We start from the raw sequence: 16,236 nt of genomic DNA, 5'->3' as shown, positions 1-16,236 counted from the left end.
TGCAGACAAATCCAATATCATTGATTGCTATATCTACTCCATTTTATAATTAATGAATCCTGTTTTTCTTCATGCAAAAGCTTGAATGAAATAAGTGTAGCATACATCTTTTACATAAAGATAAATAAAACCCAAATTTTACAAATTTTATTGTGTTACAGGGCAGGGTTTTTATATATCCCTTTTGAATGAGGAAAAAAATTCCAAATATTTAAACAATAATACATGTTTCTGTGCTATACCCATATTGAGTTCTCAATTCCATAGTTGTCTCTTAGTTCTAATCACTTTATTTGAGCAGATACATGCATATGAGTGAATCAAGGAGAACAATTTACAAAGAATGTTTCTCTCAACCAGAACACTCAATGTTTACTTCCAGGATGACAGTATCCAGTACCATGGAAATACATAAAAAGCATAGGTACCTGTTCAGGCGCTGATATAGAAGCCATGGTCTTTTTCTTATGATTCCATACATGTTTTTTTTTTTTAATCTAAATCATCATATAATTTTTCAAAAATATTTTTAGAATTTGAAAACCTATTGAAGAAGAATATATCAATTACACAAATATAGAACTGAGAATGAAAAATTGTGACAGTTCTCTAGCCTACTGTTACATGTTAATAACAAGATATGTACAGACCAGAAAACTTTAGAATTTTATAGGGATTCAAATTTAAAATATATAAAAAATATAAATTAACCTTCTTTGAAATTGTATTTTTAATTATTTTTTTACCTAAAGAAAGCTTTATTAGGGAACTCAGAATATCTGTGGAACATTCTTCTGACAGCTATATTAATCTCTCTGTTCCGGAGACTATAGATAAGCGGATTTATAACTGGGGGCACCATGGTGTAGGACATACCTATGAGCAGATTACTAAGAGATGCTTTATCTGCAATGGGACCTAAGGCAGCAATAAATCCAGAAATTGTAAATATAAGTAGAACTGCCAACTGTGGAGTGCAGGTGGATAAGGCTTTATTACGGGCTTCTACAGAATGCATCTTAAGTACCATCGAAAATATGTTACTATATGACATAAACAATAAAGCAGAACATAATAAGCCCAGACCAACACTTATAGCTAGGATAATGAACTCAGAAAACCTAACATCTGAAGATGAGATCCTCAAAATTTGAGGTACATCACAGAAATATTGATGGATCACATTGGACCCTGTGAAGGGAAGTCTGAACATATTGCCTGTGTGAATAGAAGAATACACCAACCCACTTGCCCATGAAAAACCAGCTGCCTGTGTGCACACATGTGGGGTGATGGTGAGCCCATAGTGCAGAGGGTGGCAAATGGCTACATAGCGATCATAGGACATCACCACAAGGAAAGCCAGCTCTGTGGATCCAAAGAACATAAAGAGGAAAATCTGAGCAGCACATGCTGGGAGAGAGATCAATTTACTGTCTACAAGATTATTCACAATGAATTTGGGAACAGTAATTGAAATGCAACAAAGATCTATGAGGGATAAATTTCCTATAAAGAAATACATTTGAGAGTGTAGATGAGGGTCAGTCACAATTACTGTAATAGTTACAAGATTCCCAGTCAATGCTCCCAGATAAATCGCTAAAAAGAGCAGACCTTGCACAACTTGTAGCTCCCGGGAGCTTGAGATATCCATGAGGACAAATTCTGTGAAGATGGTGAGGTTGCTCATGTGCACTTTATATGCTGCAGTCAACCTGGGAGGCAAAGTATAAAATTATAAGATAACACTACAGAGCAAAATGAAGCCAATTTGCTTCATTTTGCAATAATAAGCAAATATTGGCATCACAGTAAGTCTTCTAACCTAGAAATCAGGATGCAGGAAACCAAGAGATGGCAGTCTTTAAAAATTAATAAATGCAAAAATTTCTTTCTTCATTTTCTTCCCCAACTCTGCTGAGCTGTAGTAAGTGCAGCACTCATGGTATAATAGAATCTAAGCAAATATAAATATTTCCTATGAAATTTAAAGTTGAACAACCTTCCAACCACTGAGGCACATTTACTGTATTTTTTAAAATATAATTAAAACTAAGCCTGAACACATCCAATGACTATTTTCTTATTTTCTACAATATCAAATGTTAAAGCAGACATTCCCTGTGAGAAAGTTTCTATATAGACCAGAGGAATCTACCACTACACAGCTGTTACTGAATCTCTTCATACATGAAGGAACAAGGTCTTTATCTTCCCATCTATGACAATATGACATAGAAATTGTTTCTGTAACTAAGTTAATGAATAGTTCTGATATTCCTCTGAGATTTTATTCCAAATGAGACAAATGATTATTCCTCAGCATTAATTTTAGATGCTTTATAGGAAATGTAGATAAATTCTTTCATTCCTCCTTTGTGACAATTGTCCATAAAATTATATTTCATTTAGATTGGGGTATGTATTTAAGTTCCCTTGTTTTCACTATAGTTAACTTTCTCACCTGCACACAGAATCCAAGAAAAGCATTCCACCTGACAATACTCCTACACACAGAATCCTTTCACCATCTAGTGTGAATTTCAGTATTTAGTGAAGGGTTCACATTCTGGCCAAGATTCTTTCCTATATGCTTTTCTAGTTTTCAGAAATCTTATTCATAAATAATTATTCCAACTATAATGTGTTAAATGGTGCTTGTCTTGAAGCAGTTCAAAGCATAAAGAAATCTTATTTCAACATTATATTGTATTGCTAAAACTATTTCTGTTGAAGCAAAATTTTAGTGCTATTTAATTTTCATTTGTCAGAAACATAATTAAGGAATTATAATTATACATGCTTAGGATTTGTATTTTATTAATATTTTCTTTATATAAACTCCCTTGCCTTTACAAATATATTTTTCAATTTTTGTGACCATTTTATATATAGTAATAAAAATGTTGTATTGCTTACTTTAATTGTATCCAGATGAATTTCTAGTTCATTGCAAAATATTTTATGCAAATTGATTTTTACAATATCCCTTCTATTATGTTTTTCTTCTAATATTCTCAATTTCTAAACTATAGAAATTATGTTAAGCACATAAATTATTAAGTAGGAAAACATTACTCAGTGGTTAAGGCAATAAAAATGACCTATGAAGCATGTTGCTGAATTAATCCAGATGTACATCTTGGTTTTTTTGAATATTTTTAAATATTTGCTTTATCAGAATCATGCATTAGCCCTTGAATTTTATTTTATTTTTGTCTTTATTTTTTTAATGTTACATTAAAAAATATGAGGTCCCCATATACCTCCCACCCCCCTCACTCTACTCCTCCTCCCATAACAACAACCTCCTCCATCATCATGAGACATTCATTGCACTTGGTGAATACATCACTGAGCACTGCTGCACCTCATGGTCAATGGTCCACATCATAGACCACACTCTCCACAGTCCACCCAGTGGGCCATGGGAAGCCATACAATGTCTGGTAACAGTCCCTGCAGCACCACCCAGGACAACTCCAACCCCAAAAAATGCCCCCACATCACATCTCTTCCTTCCACTCCCTACCCCCAGCAGCCACCATGGCCACTTTCTCCACACTAATGCCACATTTTATTCAATTGCTAATCACAATAGTGCATGAATAGAATAATCAGTAAGTCCCCTTTAATCCATACTCTATTCCTCCATCCTGTGGACCTTAGAATGGTTGTGTCCACTCCACATCTATATCAAGAGGGGGCTTAGATTCCACATGGATGCTGGATGCAATTCTGCTTTCAGTTGTAGGCACTCTTGGTTCCCTGGTGTGGTGGTTGACCTTCTTCACCTCTATGTTAGCTGAGTGGGGTAAGTCCAATAAACCAGAGTGTAGGAATTACAAGTCTGTTGAGGCTCAGGGCCTAGCTATCACATGGTCAGTCCAGAGAGTCAGGTGTCCTGGATATACACTAAACCCCAGCACCAACTACAGATCTGGTAAAATTAACAGGAGAGGCTTGTGGACAAAGATCACATCTGAGTCCAGCTCCATCACACAGAAACACAAACTCCAAAGTAGGGCCAACTGACATGGCACTGAACTCCATCTGTCATGACCATAGAACTGTGGGTCTCTGTAGCCCTCAGAAGAACCAATACTTGGGGTTGTATCTACTTTATCTGTCTCTGCAGCCCTTGAATTTTAAAGTATCCTTCCTATCTTTCATCTCTTCAGATTGCATCTTTCTCCTCAGTCTATAGAAATTCTCAAATTTAATTATGCTAAATTTACCACACATCTTCTCCTTCACAAGGTACCATGATTGTCAAATGAATATTGATGGCCACACAGAGATTTCAGGGTTTTTCCTCTATGCCTTATTACCTCGGGATCTTTAGGAAGCATTTGTTTCATAATTTTAAAATGTAGACAATAGCATAATGAGTGGGATTGCTAATTCACTATCTATTTTTTAAAAAGATGATATATAGTAAGGTGTTAAATGATCAGCATAGAGCATGGCTGCTTCATAATACCCAGCAAATAAATATCAGAAATTGCTCATTGTAAAAACTACACTGGAAATCTTTGTATTTCCATTGAAGCTTTAATGCTGATTTTTATTTACATTGAAAAATTTCCATGAAATACCAGAACATTTTTTTTGTTTGCAAATTTTTTTGCTCTATCCAGCTCTAGAAATATCTCATTATTTTGCTTCCAATATTTCAATTTCAGGGTATTTTTGTATCAAGATAATTACAATATTTTGAGTCATACTGTGTAGTCACAGACAGATCTTAAGGTTCCATATTAAAAAATAATGTAAAGTTAACAACTCAATCAGGAAATTCCAGCCTACTTCATAAGCAAAAATGTGTCAAAGGGAAAAATTAATTGTGCAAATGATTTTGAGGCATAGCAGTGTTCTGTCAGATAATTATTCATTGGTAATATCAAAGAAATAATTGGAATGTAATATACAAATATACCTGAAAAGTCAGAGAAGATTATCTTCCATAACATGAATATATATTTGAAATATTTGAAGATTGACAACTTCATGATCCTGCCTCTTCACTGAATAAAATTCATGGAATCCTATATCAGATAGGTACACTTTTAACAACCTTTCCTTTTCTGAATTCCTTATATACATGTTTTTTCTTTTGTAAGGACACTTATGGGTCATACCTCCCATGAGACCTGGTTAACTGTCAGTCTCTATCTCCAGAGAACCAGCTTTCCTTCAACTCCTGCTTGGTAAGGATTCCTTCTCTGTACCCTTGAGATAAATTAAATTTGTAGTGGTGTTTCTTTGAAATAAAATTAGTAAATAAATTTTTTTGTTAAACTGAATAAACTATTCATTAAAGTTTTCTAATTCACAGGTGGATCAATATATTTTCAATTGTGTATCAGAACATAAATGTCATTTTTTTCATATAAAAATACATAAAATCATGTTAAACTTAAAAATATATATTTTCTAACAATTGGGTACTAACGTTTTGGCATTAAGGGAAATCATGCAAATTAAAAATTACTAAAAAAATAAAAATCAATTTTGACCAGCTACTAAACTTAAGAAAATGAAGTACTCTAGATTTGATTTTAAGAGGAAAATATGTAAAAATAAATAAATAAATAAGAGTGATTGTGGCACAGAGTGGGACTCACTCACCAAATGTGTTTTGAACAGATCTTTGCACATGGGATGTGATCACTAAATTTAGGTTTCCTTCAGAATGTAAATTATTACCCCTAAGAAGAATTTCTTAAGGAATGATTCAATTGTAATTGTTCTGAATTTTTTAAATGATGACTGTCAATCTGGAGAGAAGTATAATGTGTGAGAGGCTAACAAACTACAGAAAATCTTGGAAATGAAGGCTCATAAATAGATTTCTCTATGTACCTCTACAGTTTATCACCGGAGTTATAAAAGTTAGACTGAAGTTTGCTGAGTGTGATTAGAATCATTTCTATAGAAGTAGAAATTTTCATTTACATTTTGACACCCTCTTTAATTTCTGAATTAATAGAACTGAATTGGAATTCCATATTAGCTTTTTTATTCAAAGTTTTGCAATATTTTCTTGACTAAAGAATATGAAGAAAATATGATCCCATGCAAATATATGGTTGAAAAATGAAAGGAGTTTATTCATAGCACTTTCAGGAAAGTGTTGTATTCTTCTGATGCTGCACCAAAAGTCAACAAATGGTGGTTTCTTAAAGAAGGCTTGCGAATTTTAATCTTATGTCATATTAATAACCTTCATACTCTGTAAGATTTAAATTCATTGATCCATTAAGTCATTTTGAGTATATCTTTCATACATGTATGATTTCATAATATCATGAAGTTTCAACTGGAAAATACTGGTGCACAGAGTGATGCAGATATTCCAAATATCATGTATTTCATTTTTCCCCCCTTAGAACAGTTTATTTTTTGAGTGGATGTTTGAGACAAAAACTGTACCAAGTATTGCATATCCTTAACAAAACCTCATATTTTTTAATGTAATATTTTTTAAAAAGTAGAGAGAAAAATTAAAATATATATGTATAAGAGGTCCCCATATACTCCCCACCCCCCTCACCCCACTCCTCTCACATCAACAACCTCTTTCATGATCGTGGCACATTTATTGAATTTGGTGAATCATTTTGGAGCACTGCTGCACCACATGGATAATGGTTTACATTTTAGTTTACATTCTCCCCCAGTCCACCCAGTGGGCCATGGCAGGACACACAATGCCCAGCATCTGTCCCTGCAGTTCCACCCAGGACAACTCCAAGTGCTCTTCTTCCCTCTCCCTACCCTCAGCAGCTACTATGGCCACTTTCTCCACATCAATGCTACACTTTATTCCATTACTAATCACAGAAGTTCCATAGTAGAATATCAGTAAGTCCACACTAATCCATACTCTAGTCCTCCATCCTGTGGATCCTGGAATAATTATGTCTGCTCTACCTCTATAATGTTTCCACATGGACGATGGATGTAATTCTTCTTGAAGTTGTAGACACTCTTGGTTCCCTGGTGTGGTTGTTGACTTTTTCCCTTATGTGATCAAGTGTTGGTTTGGTCTTTGATTCTCTGCACTGGGCAAGGATCCAGAGAAGCCCCAGGCTTCCCCTTCAATATCAACATCAGTCTTATCATTAAGTTCTTTATGTTTGTGGAAACTTGCATCTTATGTGGAGGACACAAGTTCTCTAAAATTCTAAATTCATTTGAAACTCAAATTTTATCATTAACAATTATTTTTGTTAATTGTTTCTATATATTCCTTTTCTAGAAAAGGCCTGCCAAGTAGCAAAGTATATTTTTTTGTAGACTGACTTTTAGGAATAACCTATATTTAATTAGTGGCATCTGTAATTTGTTCCATTCACTTTTTGGTGGGGTAGAGAGTTTAATGATTTCTTGTTTATTGTGAAGTCTCCATCCACTGAGATGACACCCTGTGACAAGATGAACACATTCACATTCCACAGAAGTATGCCCTTTCCCACATATCCCCAACTGAAACCCAGCACCAGTGAACTTCTGCTTCCATATTTGCCAAAAGTACATTCCCACCATTGTAGTTTCAACCACAGACCTACAAATGCCCAGAGTTTACCTCTTCCTTCCACTAGCCCTCCCCAATAGTCCAACCCAAAGCCCCACCCTGTTCCCCTCAAATGCACTGTTAATCCCAGTCACATTCCTGCACCACCCACATCCACTGCAAACCACCTATCCCCTTTTATCATGGGTTTTGCCAATATTGAGCATCATCAGCTCATGACCCTCCACTCCCTGTTTCCAGATAACTTATCTTCCAGATTCTATCTACTGTAATTCTGCTGACTATGCTTAGGCCATATCAGTGAGGTCACGCAGTATTTGCCCTTTAATGACCAGCTTACTTCACTTAGCATAAGGTCGTCAAGATTCATCGATGTTTTCACATGTGTCAACATTGCATTCTTTCTTACAGTTGGTCAACATTTCTTTGTGTATAAGACACTTTGCTTATTTATTCATCTATTGATGGACGTGGATTCTTCCAAGTTTTGGAAATAGTGAATGATTCCACTATGAACATTGGTATGCATATATCTGTTCAAGTCCTTGTCTTCAATTCCTCTGGGCATATTCCCAGCAATATGATTGTCTGACCATATGGCAATTCTATAGTTAGCTTGAGGAACCACCAAACTGTCCTGCACAATGGTTGCAACATTCTACATTCACACCAGGAGTGGATGAGTGTTCCCTTTCCTTCACATAATTTCCCATACTGTGTTTTTAATAGCAGAGAATAATTGGTATAAGATGATATCACGTTGTAGTTTTGATTTGCATTTCCTAATAGTGATGTTGAGCATCTTTTCATGTGCTTTTTATCTATTTGTATTTCCTCTTGGGAAATTGTCTATTAAAATCCCTTGCCCATTTTTAAAATGGGAAGTTTGTCTTTTTATTCTTCAAATGTAGGATTTCTTTATATATTGTGAATATTAGGCACTTATCAGATATCTGGTTCCTAAATATTTTTCCATCGATTAGGCTTAATTTTAACTTTCTTGACAAACTTCTTTGAAGCACAATTTTTTTTGATTTTGAGGAGGCTCATTTATTTTTTTTTCACTGCTTGCATTTTGAGTGCCAAGTTTATGAAACCATTTCCTACTACCAAATATAGATGGTTCCCTACATTATCTTCTTGTAGTTTTATGGTCTTGGCTCTTATATTTAGCTCTCTGATCCATCTTGGGTTAATTATTTATTTAAAAAATTATTCCTCCCCCACCTTGTGGCTTGTTTGTTGTCTGTTCTGTGTCCATTCACTGCATTTTCTTCTGTGTCTGCTTGTCTCCCTTTGTTGCATCATCTTGCTGCACCAGCTCTTCAGCAGCAAGGGCTATCAGCTCTCTGGGGGTGCAGGCTGTCAGCTCTCTGTGGGTCATGGCTCATCATTTCTCCACTGGGCACAGGCCAGCTTGCCTTCACAAGGACACCTTGGTACATGAGCCTAGGGCCTCCCATATGGTAGATGGGAGCCCAATTGATTGAGCCACAGCCACTCCTCTTGGGTTAATTTTTATATAGGGAATTAGAGGGTCATCACCTATAGTTCTTTGGATATGGATATCCAGTTCTCCAAGAACCATTTGTTGAAGACACCATTCTGTATTAGGTAACTGGGTTTGGTGGCCTTCTCAAATATCAGTTAACTGTATATGCGAAGATCTTTGTCAGAACATTCAGTTCAGCTTGATTGGTCAGTTTATCTATTATTTTACCAATACCATGCAGTTTTGAACAATATAGATTTGCAGTATGTTCAAAAGTCAGGTAACATGATTCCTCCAATCTCCTTTTTCTTCTTCAATATGATTTTTGGCTATTCAGGGCCCCCTGCTCTTCCAAATAAATTTGATGATTGTCATCCAATTCAGTAAAAATTTTTGTTGCAATTTTTATTTGGATTGTATTAAATCTGCAAATCAATTGGATAAGACAGACAGTTTAATGATGTTTAGTCTCCCAATCCATGAACATGGAATATTCTTCCATTTACTTAGGTCTTCTTTGACTTCCTTTGACAATGTTGTGTAGTTTTCTGTGTACAAGACATGTGCATCTTTATCTAAGTTTATTCCTAGATATTTGATTTTTTTAGTAGCTGTCAATGGAATTTTTTTCTTGATTTATCCCTGAGGTTTATCAATAGTGTACAGAAAGTCTAATGAATTTTGTGTGTTGACTGTATATCTGCAAATAGTGAAAGTTTTACTTCTTCCTTTCCAGTTTGGATGTTTTTATTTCTTTTTTTCCTAAGTACTCAAGTAAATACTTCTAAAACAATATTACATGAGACTGATGACTGTGGAGATCCTTGCCTTGTTCCAGATCTTAGAGGAAGAGACTTTAACATTTCACCATTGAGTGTGATGTTAGCTCTGGGTTTTTAAAAAAATATTTTTTAAATATACTTAGATTACATGAAATGTTACCTAAGAAAATATAAGGGATTCCCATATGCCCCATTCCACTCACCTTCCACTTTCCCCCACACTAACAACTTCTTTCAATAGTGTGGTACATTCACTGCAATTGATCACATTTTGGAGAGTTGCAATTAAGCATGGATTATAGTTCACATTGTAGGTTACACTCTCTCCCACTCAACTCCATAGATTATGGCAGGATATAAAATGGCCTGTATCTGTCATTGCAATGTTATTCAGGACCATTCCAAATCTTGAAAATGCCCCATATTACACCTCTTTTTCCCTCTCCCTCACTTCAGCATCTCCAGTACCCACTGTCTCCATATCAATGACGTAATTTCCTCCATTGCTAGACTCATAATAATTCTATACAGAATACCAGTAAGTCCACTCTAGTCCATATTTTACTCCCCAATCCTGGGATTCTGGGATGGTGATGCCCACACCACTTTAAATGAGAGGGGGCTTCAATCTCATATGGCTGATGGATGGAGCTCTCTTGCTTGCAGTTGTAGACTCTCACAGTTCTTTGGTGTGGTGGGTGTCCATTCTCACCTTCTAGTTAGTTGTCCTGGGTGAGTCCAATGAACTGGAAAGTAGGTTTTGCAACTTAGTTGAGGCTCAGGGCACAGATGACACATGATCAGGCCAAAGATTCAAGTCTCTTGGACATACACCTACCAATTCCAGCACCAACTATAGGTTCAAATAAAAGGAACAGAAGAGGCATTTGTAGAGAAGTCATATCTGAGTCCAACTTTTTCACACTCAGGAGCACAAACCCCATGATGTCCCAGTTATATCACAGTTACTTTTCTTTAATGTAGGAATTATTAGTAAAATTTTAGTTCTTTAGCAAAACCTACACGTTCCTAACACAAAAGAACAAGTATTAAAACAATATTGGTTACTTCTCAAACTGTTTTAATTGATATAAATGTGTGAAAATTTCCTGGATAAATAAATTCAGTTGCTCAGAAAAATCTGAAAAGATAAAAATGAAAACAATATATTGTCATGCCTAAACTACAAGTGCTCTAAATCAACTCTAAATTTCTTTAGATTTTATTCCATTGTGAACAAAACTCATCATTAAAGGACCAAATATTATAATAATAAGGACACAATGAATATAAAACAGTGTATGTCATGTAATGCACCTTTATTTACATTACATACACAAAAAATTTGGATTCAGTGTTTTTGTCATTGATTTGGGACAGGTTTTTAGCATCAGTTCAATTAAAGAACAGGATTCAAAGAAATCTTTCTTTCTAGCTAGGGACTTGGCATTTATTTCTTCCTTACAAAATTGAATAAAGTATTCAAGTCCTGAAATTTCATTTAATGAGTCCAAAAACACTAAGTGACCAAAAGAAATAATGAATAAAATGAAATACTATTATTAGGCTTTGCTAAAGAATCCTCACAAATATTAGCAAGTTCTTATCAAATTAATCTTACCAGCAACATTAGTTTTAGACATGTGCATGGTGTTCTCTGACACTACAAAAAATAAAGTGGAAAGAGGGAGCTGATATATTTTTTTACAAAGGCTTTTAGAAACAATTACCATTTGACCCAAAAAAACCACTTTTAGGTATAAACACAAAAGTTCTGAAAGCAAGGACTTGAAGAGATATTTGCACACCAATTTTCATAGCAGCATTATTCACAAACACCAAGAGCAAGGCAATTATCCAACAATGTATGAATGGGTAAACAACACATAGCAACTTTTTCTTTCTTTATAATGGAAATAAAAAATACTTAAAAGATGAATAAAACCAAGATAAAACATACCGTAACTTACGGAATGCAGCAAAGGCAATACTCAGGTGAAAATTTATAGCTGTGAATGCCTATAGTAAAAAGAAAGATCTCAAATTAAGAACATTCCTTGGCACCTTGATCTAGGAAAAGAAGAGTAAAATATACCCAAAGTTATCAGAAGGATGAAAGATTGGAGAAGAGATAAATGAAATAGGGTAGAAAGACAGTTGAGAATAAGCAATACCAAAAGTTGCTTAGTTTTAAAAAATCAACAAAATTAACAAGACTACCTGGACTCTCAAAGGAAAAGAGAAAAGACACAAAATAAAATCAGAAATGAAAATTGTGATGCCCACTACTGAACTTACAGAAATAAAAAGGATTATAAGCAAATACTATAAACAATTGTATACAACAAATTAGGTAATCCAAATGAAATGGAAGATTTTCTAGAAATACAAATCACTTAAATTGACCCAAGGAGAAAAAGAAAACCACAGCCAGCTTATAACAAGTACAGAAATGGAATCAATAGCCAAAAACCTTCCACCAAAGAAAGCCCAGGACCAGATGGCTTCACTGCTGAATTCTACCAAACATTTAAAGAATTTACACCAACTCTTCTCTAACTGTTGCAAAGAAAGTATTCTAGAGAAGGGGCACCCCCTAACTCATCCTCTGTGGCCAGCTTTACTGATTGCCCAGGCCCCTCTACACCCAGAAGGGCCCTGTCCCTGTGGCCCCCTCTTCTGCCGCGGACCTCCTGGTCTCAGCGTCCAGAGACCAAGCTGTCTTGAGAGCACAAGGCCCACGGTGAGCCCACGAGGCTGGTCACTCACAGCAGCCAAGGGGCCGTCACCGAGAAGCCGCAGAGTTGCCTGTGAAACGCTGCGCGCTTGGCTCCACAAGAGGAGTGGGGTCCGGATGGAGACCCCCGCGATGTCCCTGCAGGAACAGGGTTTTCTTGGCTGAGGTTCAGGCCTGGTCCCCACGGCCCTACCGCGTGCAGGCCTCCATGGCACAGCTCCAAGTTGGTTTCTGGTTGATTTTAGGGAAGGGGAAGGGGTGGCTGCTGTCATTAGTGTGGACCTTGGTTCTCCAGGAACCCCGCAGGACCCCAGGGGGCTAAAGGGACCCCTCCCCCAACACACAGGAGCCTGGGCTTGGGCTGGGTCGTGTCTAGTTGGCCTAGGGGACCTCCTGTAGAGGTCGCCCTTCTGAGCAGGCCTCGCAGGCGTCCGCCCCTTCCTTCTCCACCCGCCCCCCAAGGGTGGTTTCCTTAGCACCTCCTCTGCGGTTGCCAGACTGAGCCGCAGGCCGCCTGGCCCCTGGAAGGAGAGCTGCTCACCGGCCCAGGACTCCTCGGGGACCGGCGGCAGTGGGAGGATGAAGTCAGGGCGCTCCAGGGCTCCGCTAAGGGAGGAGCACAGGGAGCACTATTTCCCCCTGCCGGAGGGCAGCGAGCCCCCGGGGAAGGGGAGGAGGTTGGAGGGCGGCCCGGGGATTGAATCTCCGCCTAGGACCCCGCAGGCCACTAGCGCCTGAGTGCTCCTTATAACTTCTCCTGGGACCCACTGAGCATCGCCCACAGCGAACTGGAGCTGCCCTAGCGCCCCTGCCTCACCTCCCCAATCGCCCCAGCCCAGGGACCCCCACATCGCCTTCTAGGAGCACTTAAGGGAACCTATGGCCACCTGGAGATGCATAACAGGACCCCACACCTGGGCCAGGAGCACCTGGAGCGCCGGCAGTCCTGGGCGCCACCTGGACAGCCCCACCGGGCTACAAGCCCTGGCCTGGAGAGTTTCGCTGCCTTCGCTCAAACCCCAGAGTTTGAGGTGTCTAGTCCTGGGACCCTTCACCCTCACCTCACTCCAGGCTCTGAACCCTGTACAGACCCCCCTTGACAAATAGGCTGCTCTAAATTTTTTTTTTTCAAATGTACAAGTGTAAGGGTAAGGCCACATTGGGAAAATAGGAATAGAACTACATTAGGAAATAGGAATTGCAAGTGCCTTCAGATAAATAACATAGGGCTGCTCCCAAGAAAGGAACCAATAAATAACATGGGACTACTCACAAGAAAGGGCTTTTAAAAAAAAAATAGATATGCTATCTTCAGCTAACCACAGTGTTCCGCTTCTGTGCCTGCTTGCTTGCTCGCTTACTAGTAGACCCCCCTCCTAAAAGGCTATAAAAACACCTTTTCCCTTAGATTTGGGGCTGCTCTCTTCTCTGCGTAGGATGAGGTAGTTGCCACATGGTTAATAAAGCTCTCAATTGGAACTTTATTCAAAGTCTGAGTCTGGTCAATATTGCTGGTCTATAACAAAAGCACAGATCCATAAACTCTGGGGTGAAACTTTTCTACACGCAGCCTGTGGTGTCGGGAATTTAATATACAGCTTTTGTGGAGATGGTCTCTTGTTTTCTGAGAAAAGTTTAGTGGGGAAAAAAAAATTAAGTTTGAATATTATTTTCCCAAAGGTGATATGCATTTTAATAGATTTGTGGGTTTTTTTGAAATCCTGTGCTCTTTAGATATTTTAAAGAAACAACAAAAGAATGAAAAAGAAAAATAAATCACATGTAGTATAAACATACAATAGGATATTATTCAGGTGTAAGAATAACTGAAATTTGATATATGTGATAACTGCCTATACCCTGAAGGCATCATGTTGAGTGAAATAAACCAGGAGCACAACGACATGTATTACATTAATATAATCTCACTTTTATTAAATAATGAGAATAAGTAAACTCATAGAGTTAGAATCTATACTATTGGTCGCCAGGGTTTCAGGTGAACCTAGGGAATGAGGCGTTAATGCTTAAATTGTACAGTTTCTAATTGGTTTTATCATAAATTTTGGTAATGGTGGTGATGGTAGTACAAATGTATATAATTAATGACACATAATTGTATATGTATATATGATTAAAAAGGGAAAATTTTAGGTTGTATATATGTTACTAGAATAAAAGTAATATCAAAAACAAGCAAGCATAGGACTGCACAATGCTAATGGGGAAAACTGTAGATGATGACTTTTCATGAAGTGTAAAAAATGTGCCAAACTAATGCAAGGTGTTAATAATAGGGTGGTATGTGGTAATGTAGTATTTTATTCATGACTTTTCTGTAAACCTGCTTCTCTAATGAAAGAAGTAACATTAAGGATAAACAGCAAAAAATATTATTGATTTCTAGGTCCATTCCATTATGATCTGAGAAGGTGCCTTGTATGTCAGTTCTTTTATATTTATTGAGACCAGTTTTGTGAGATAGCATGTGGTCTATCCTCAAGAAAGATCCATGAGACTTGAGAAATATGTATAACCTGCTGAGTTTGGGTGCAATGTTCCAGATATGTCTGTTAGGTCTAGCTCATTTATCATATTGTTCAAGTTCTCTGTTTCCTTGCTGATCTTCTGTCTAGGTGTTCTATTGAATGATGTGAGTGATGTGTTGAAGTCTCCAACTATTATTGTAGAGATGTCTATTTCTGCCTTCATTTTTGCCAGAGTATGCTTCATGTATTTTGGGGCACCCTGGTTCGGTGCATAGGCATTTATGACTGTTATTTCTTCCTGGTTAATTGTTCCTTTTATTAATATATAACAGCCTTCTGTATTCCTTATAACTTTTTTCCATTTAAAGTCTTTTTTCCTGATATTAGTGTAACTACCGTTGCTCTTTTTTGGTTATTGTTGGCATGGAATATCTCCAATCTTACACTTTCAGCCAGTTTGTATCTCAGGTTTAAGGTGAATCTCTTGTAGGCAGCATATGGATGACACATAATTTTTACCCCATCTGTCAGCCTATACATTTTTTTATCCCTCCCCCCCTTTGTGGCTTTTTTATTTTGTGGTCTGCTCTCATGTCCATTTGCTGTGCATTCTTCTGTGTCTGTATTTATTTTTATTTTTTATTTTTTTTAAGATTTTATTTTTTAATTTATTTATCCCCCCCACCCACCCACCCCAGTTGTCTGTTCTCTGTGTCTATTTGTTACATGTGTTTCTTTGTCCGCTTCTTTTGTTGTCAGTGGCACGAGAATCTGTGTTTCTTTTTGTTGTGTCATCTTCTTGTGTCAGCTCTCCGTGTGTGCAGCACTGTTCCTGGATAGGCTGCACTTTCTTTTGTGCTGGGCAGCTCTCCTTACCTCCACCCTTGCAACTTGCTTGTTGTCTGCTCTCTGTGTCCATTCACTGCATGCTTTTTTGTGATTTTTTTTTTATTGCTTATCTCCCTTTTTGTTGCATCATCTTGCTGAGTCAGCTCTCCTGGTTCTTCAGGGCTGGTGGCACTCCATAGCATGCCAGTGAGTCTGAGTTCACAGGGAGGTCCCAGAATGCCAACTGAGGGCCTCCCATATGGTAGATGGAAGCCCAACTGATTGAACCATAGCTGCTTCCCAGCCTATATCTTTTGATTGGGGAGTTTAATCCATTAACACTCAATGAAATTTCTGTAAATGCA

At 37.4% G+C, this 16,236-nt stretch overlaps 1 protein-coding gene across 1 annotated transcript; it reads right to left on the bottom strand.

Annotated features, from left to right (window-relative positions):
- Window positions 1-742: 742 nt before the first annotated feature.
- Window positions 743-1,693, bottom strand: LOC139437739 (olfactory receptor 14I1-like). The gene has a single exon (XM_071212289.1). The coding sequence runs from the start codon at window positions 1,691-1,693 to the stop codon at window positions 743-745; it is 951 nt and encodes a 316-aa protein (XP_071068390.1).
- Window positions 1,694-16,236: the final 14,543 nt, after the last annotated feature.

Source organism: Dasypus novemcinctus, chromosome 27 (assembly GCF_030445035.2).
Source record: "Dasypus novemcinctus isolate mDasNov1 chromosome 27, mDasNov1.1.hap2, whole genome shotgun sequence".
Lineage (NCBI taxonomy): Eukaryota > Metazoa > Chordata > Mammalia > Cingulata > Dasypodidae > Dasypus > Dasypus novemcinctus.
This window is presented reverse-complemented; position numbering and strand designations above follow the sequence as displayed.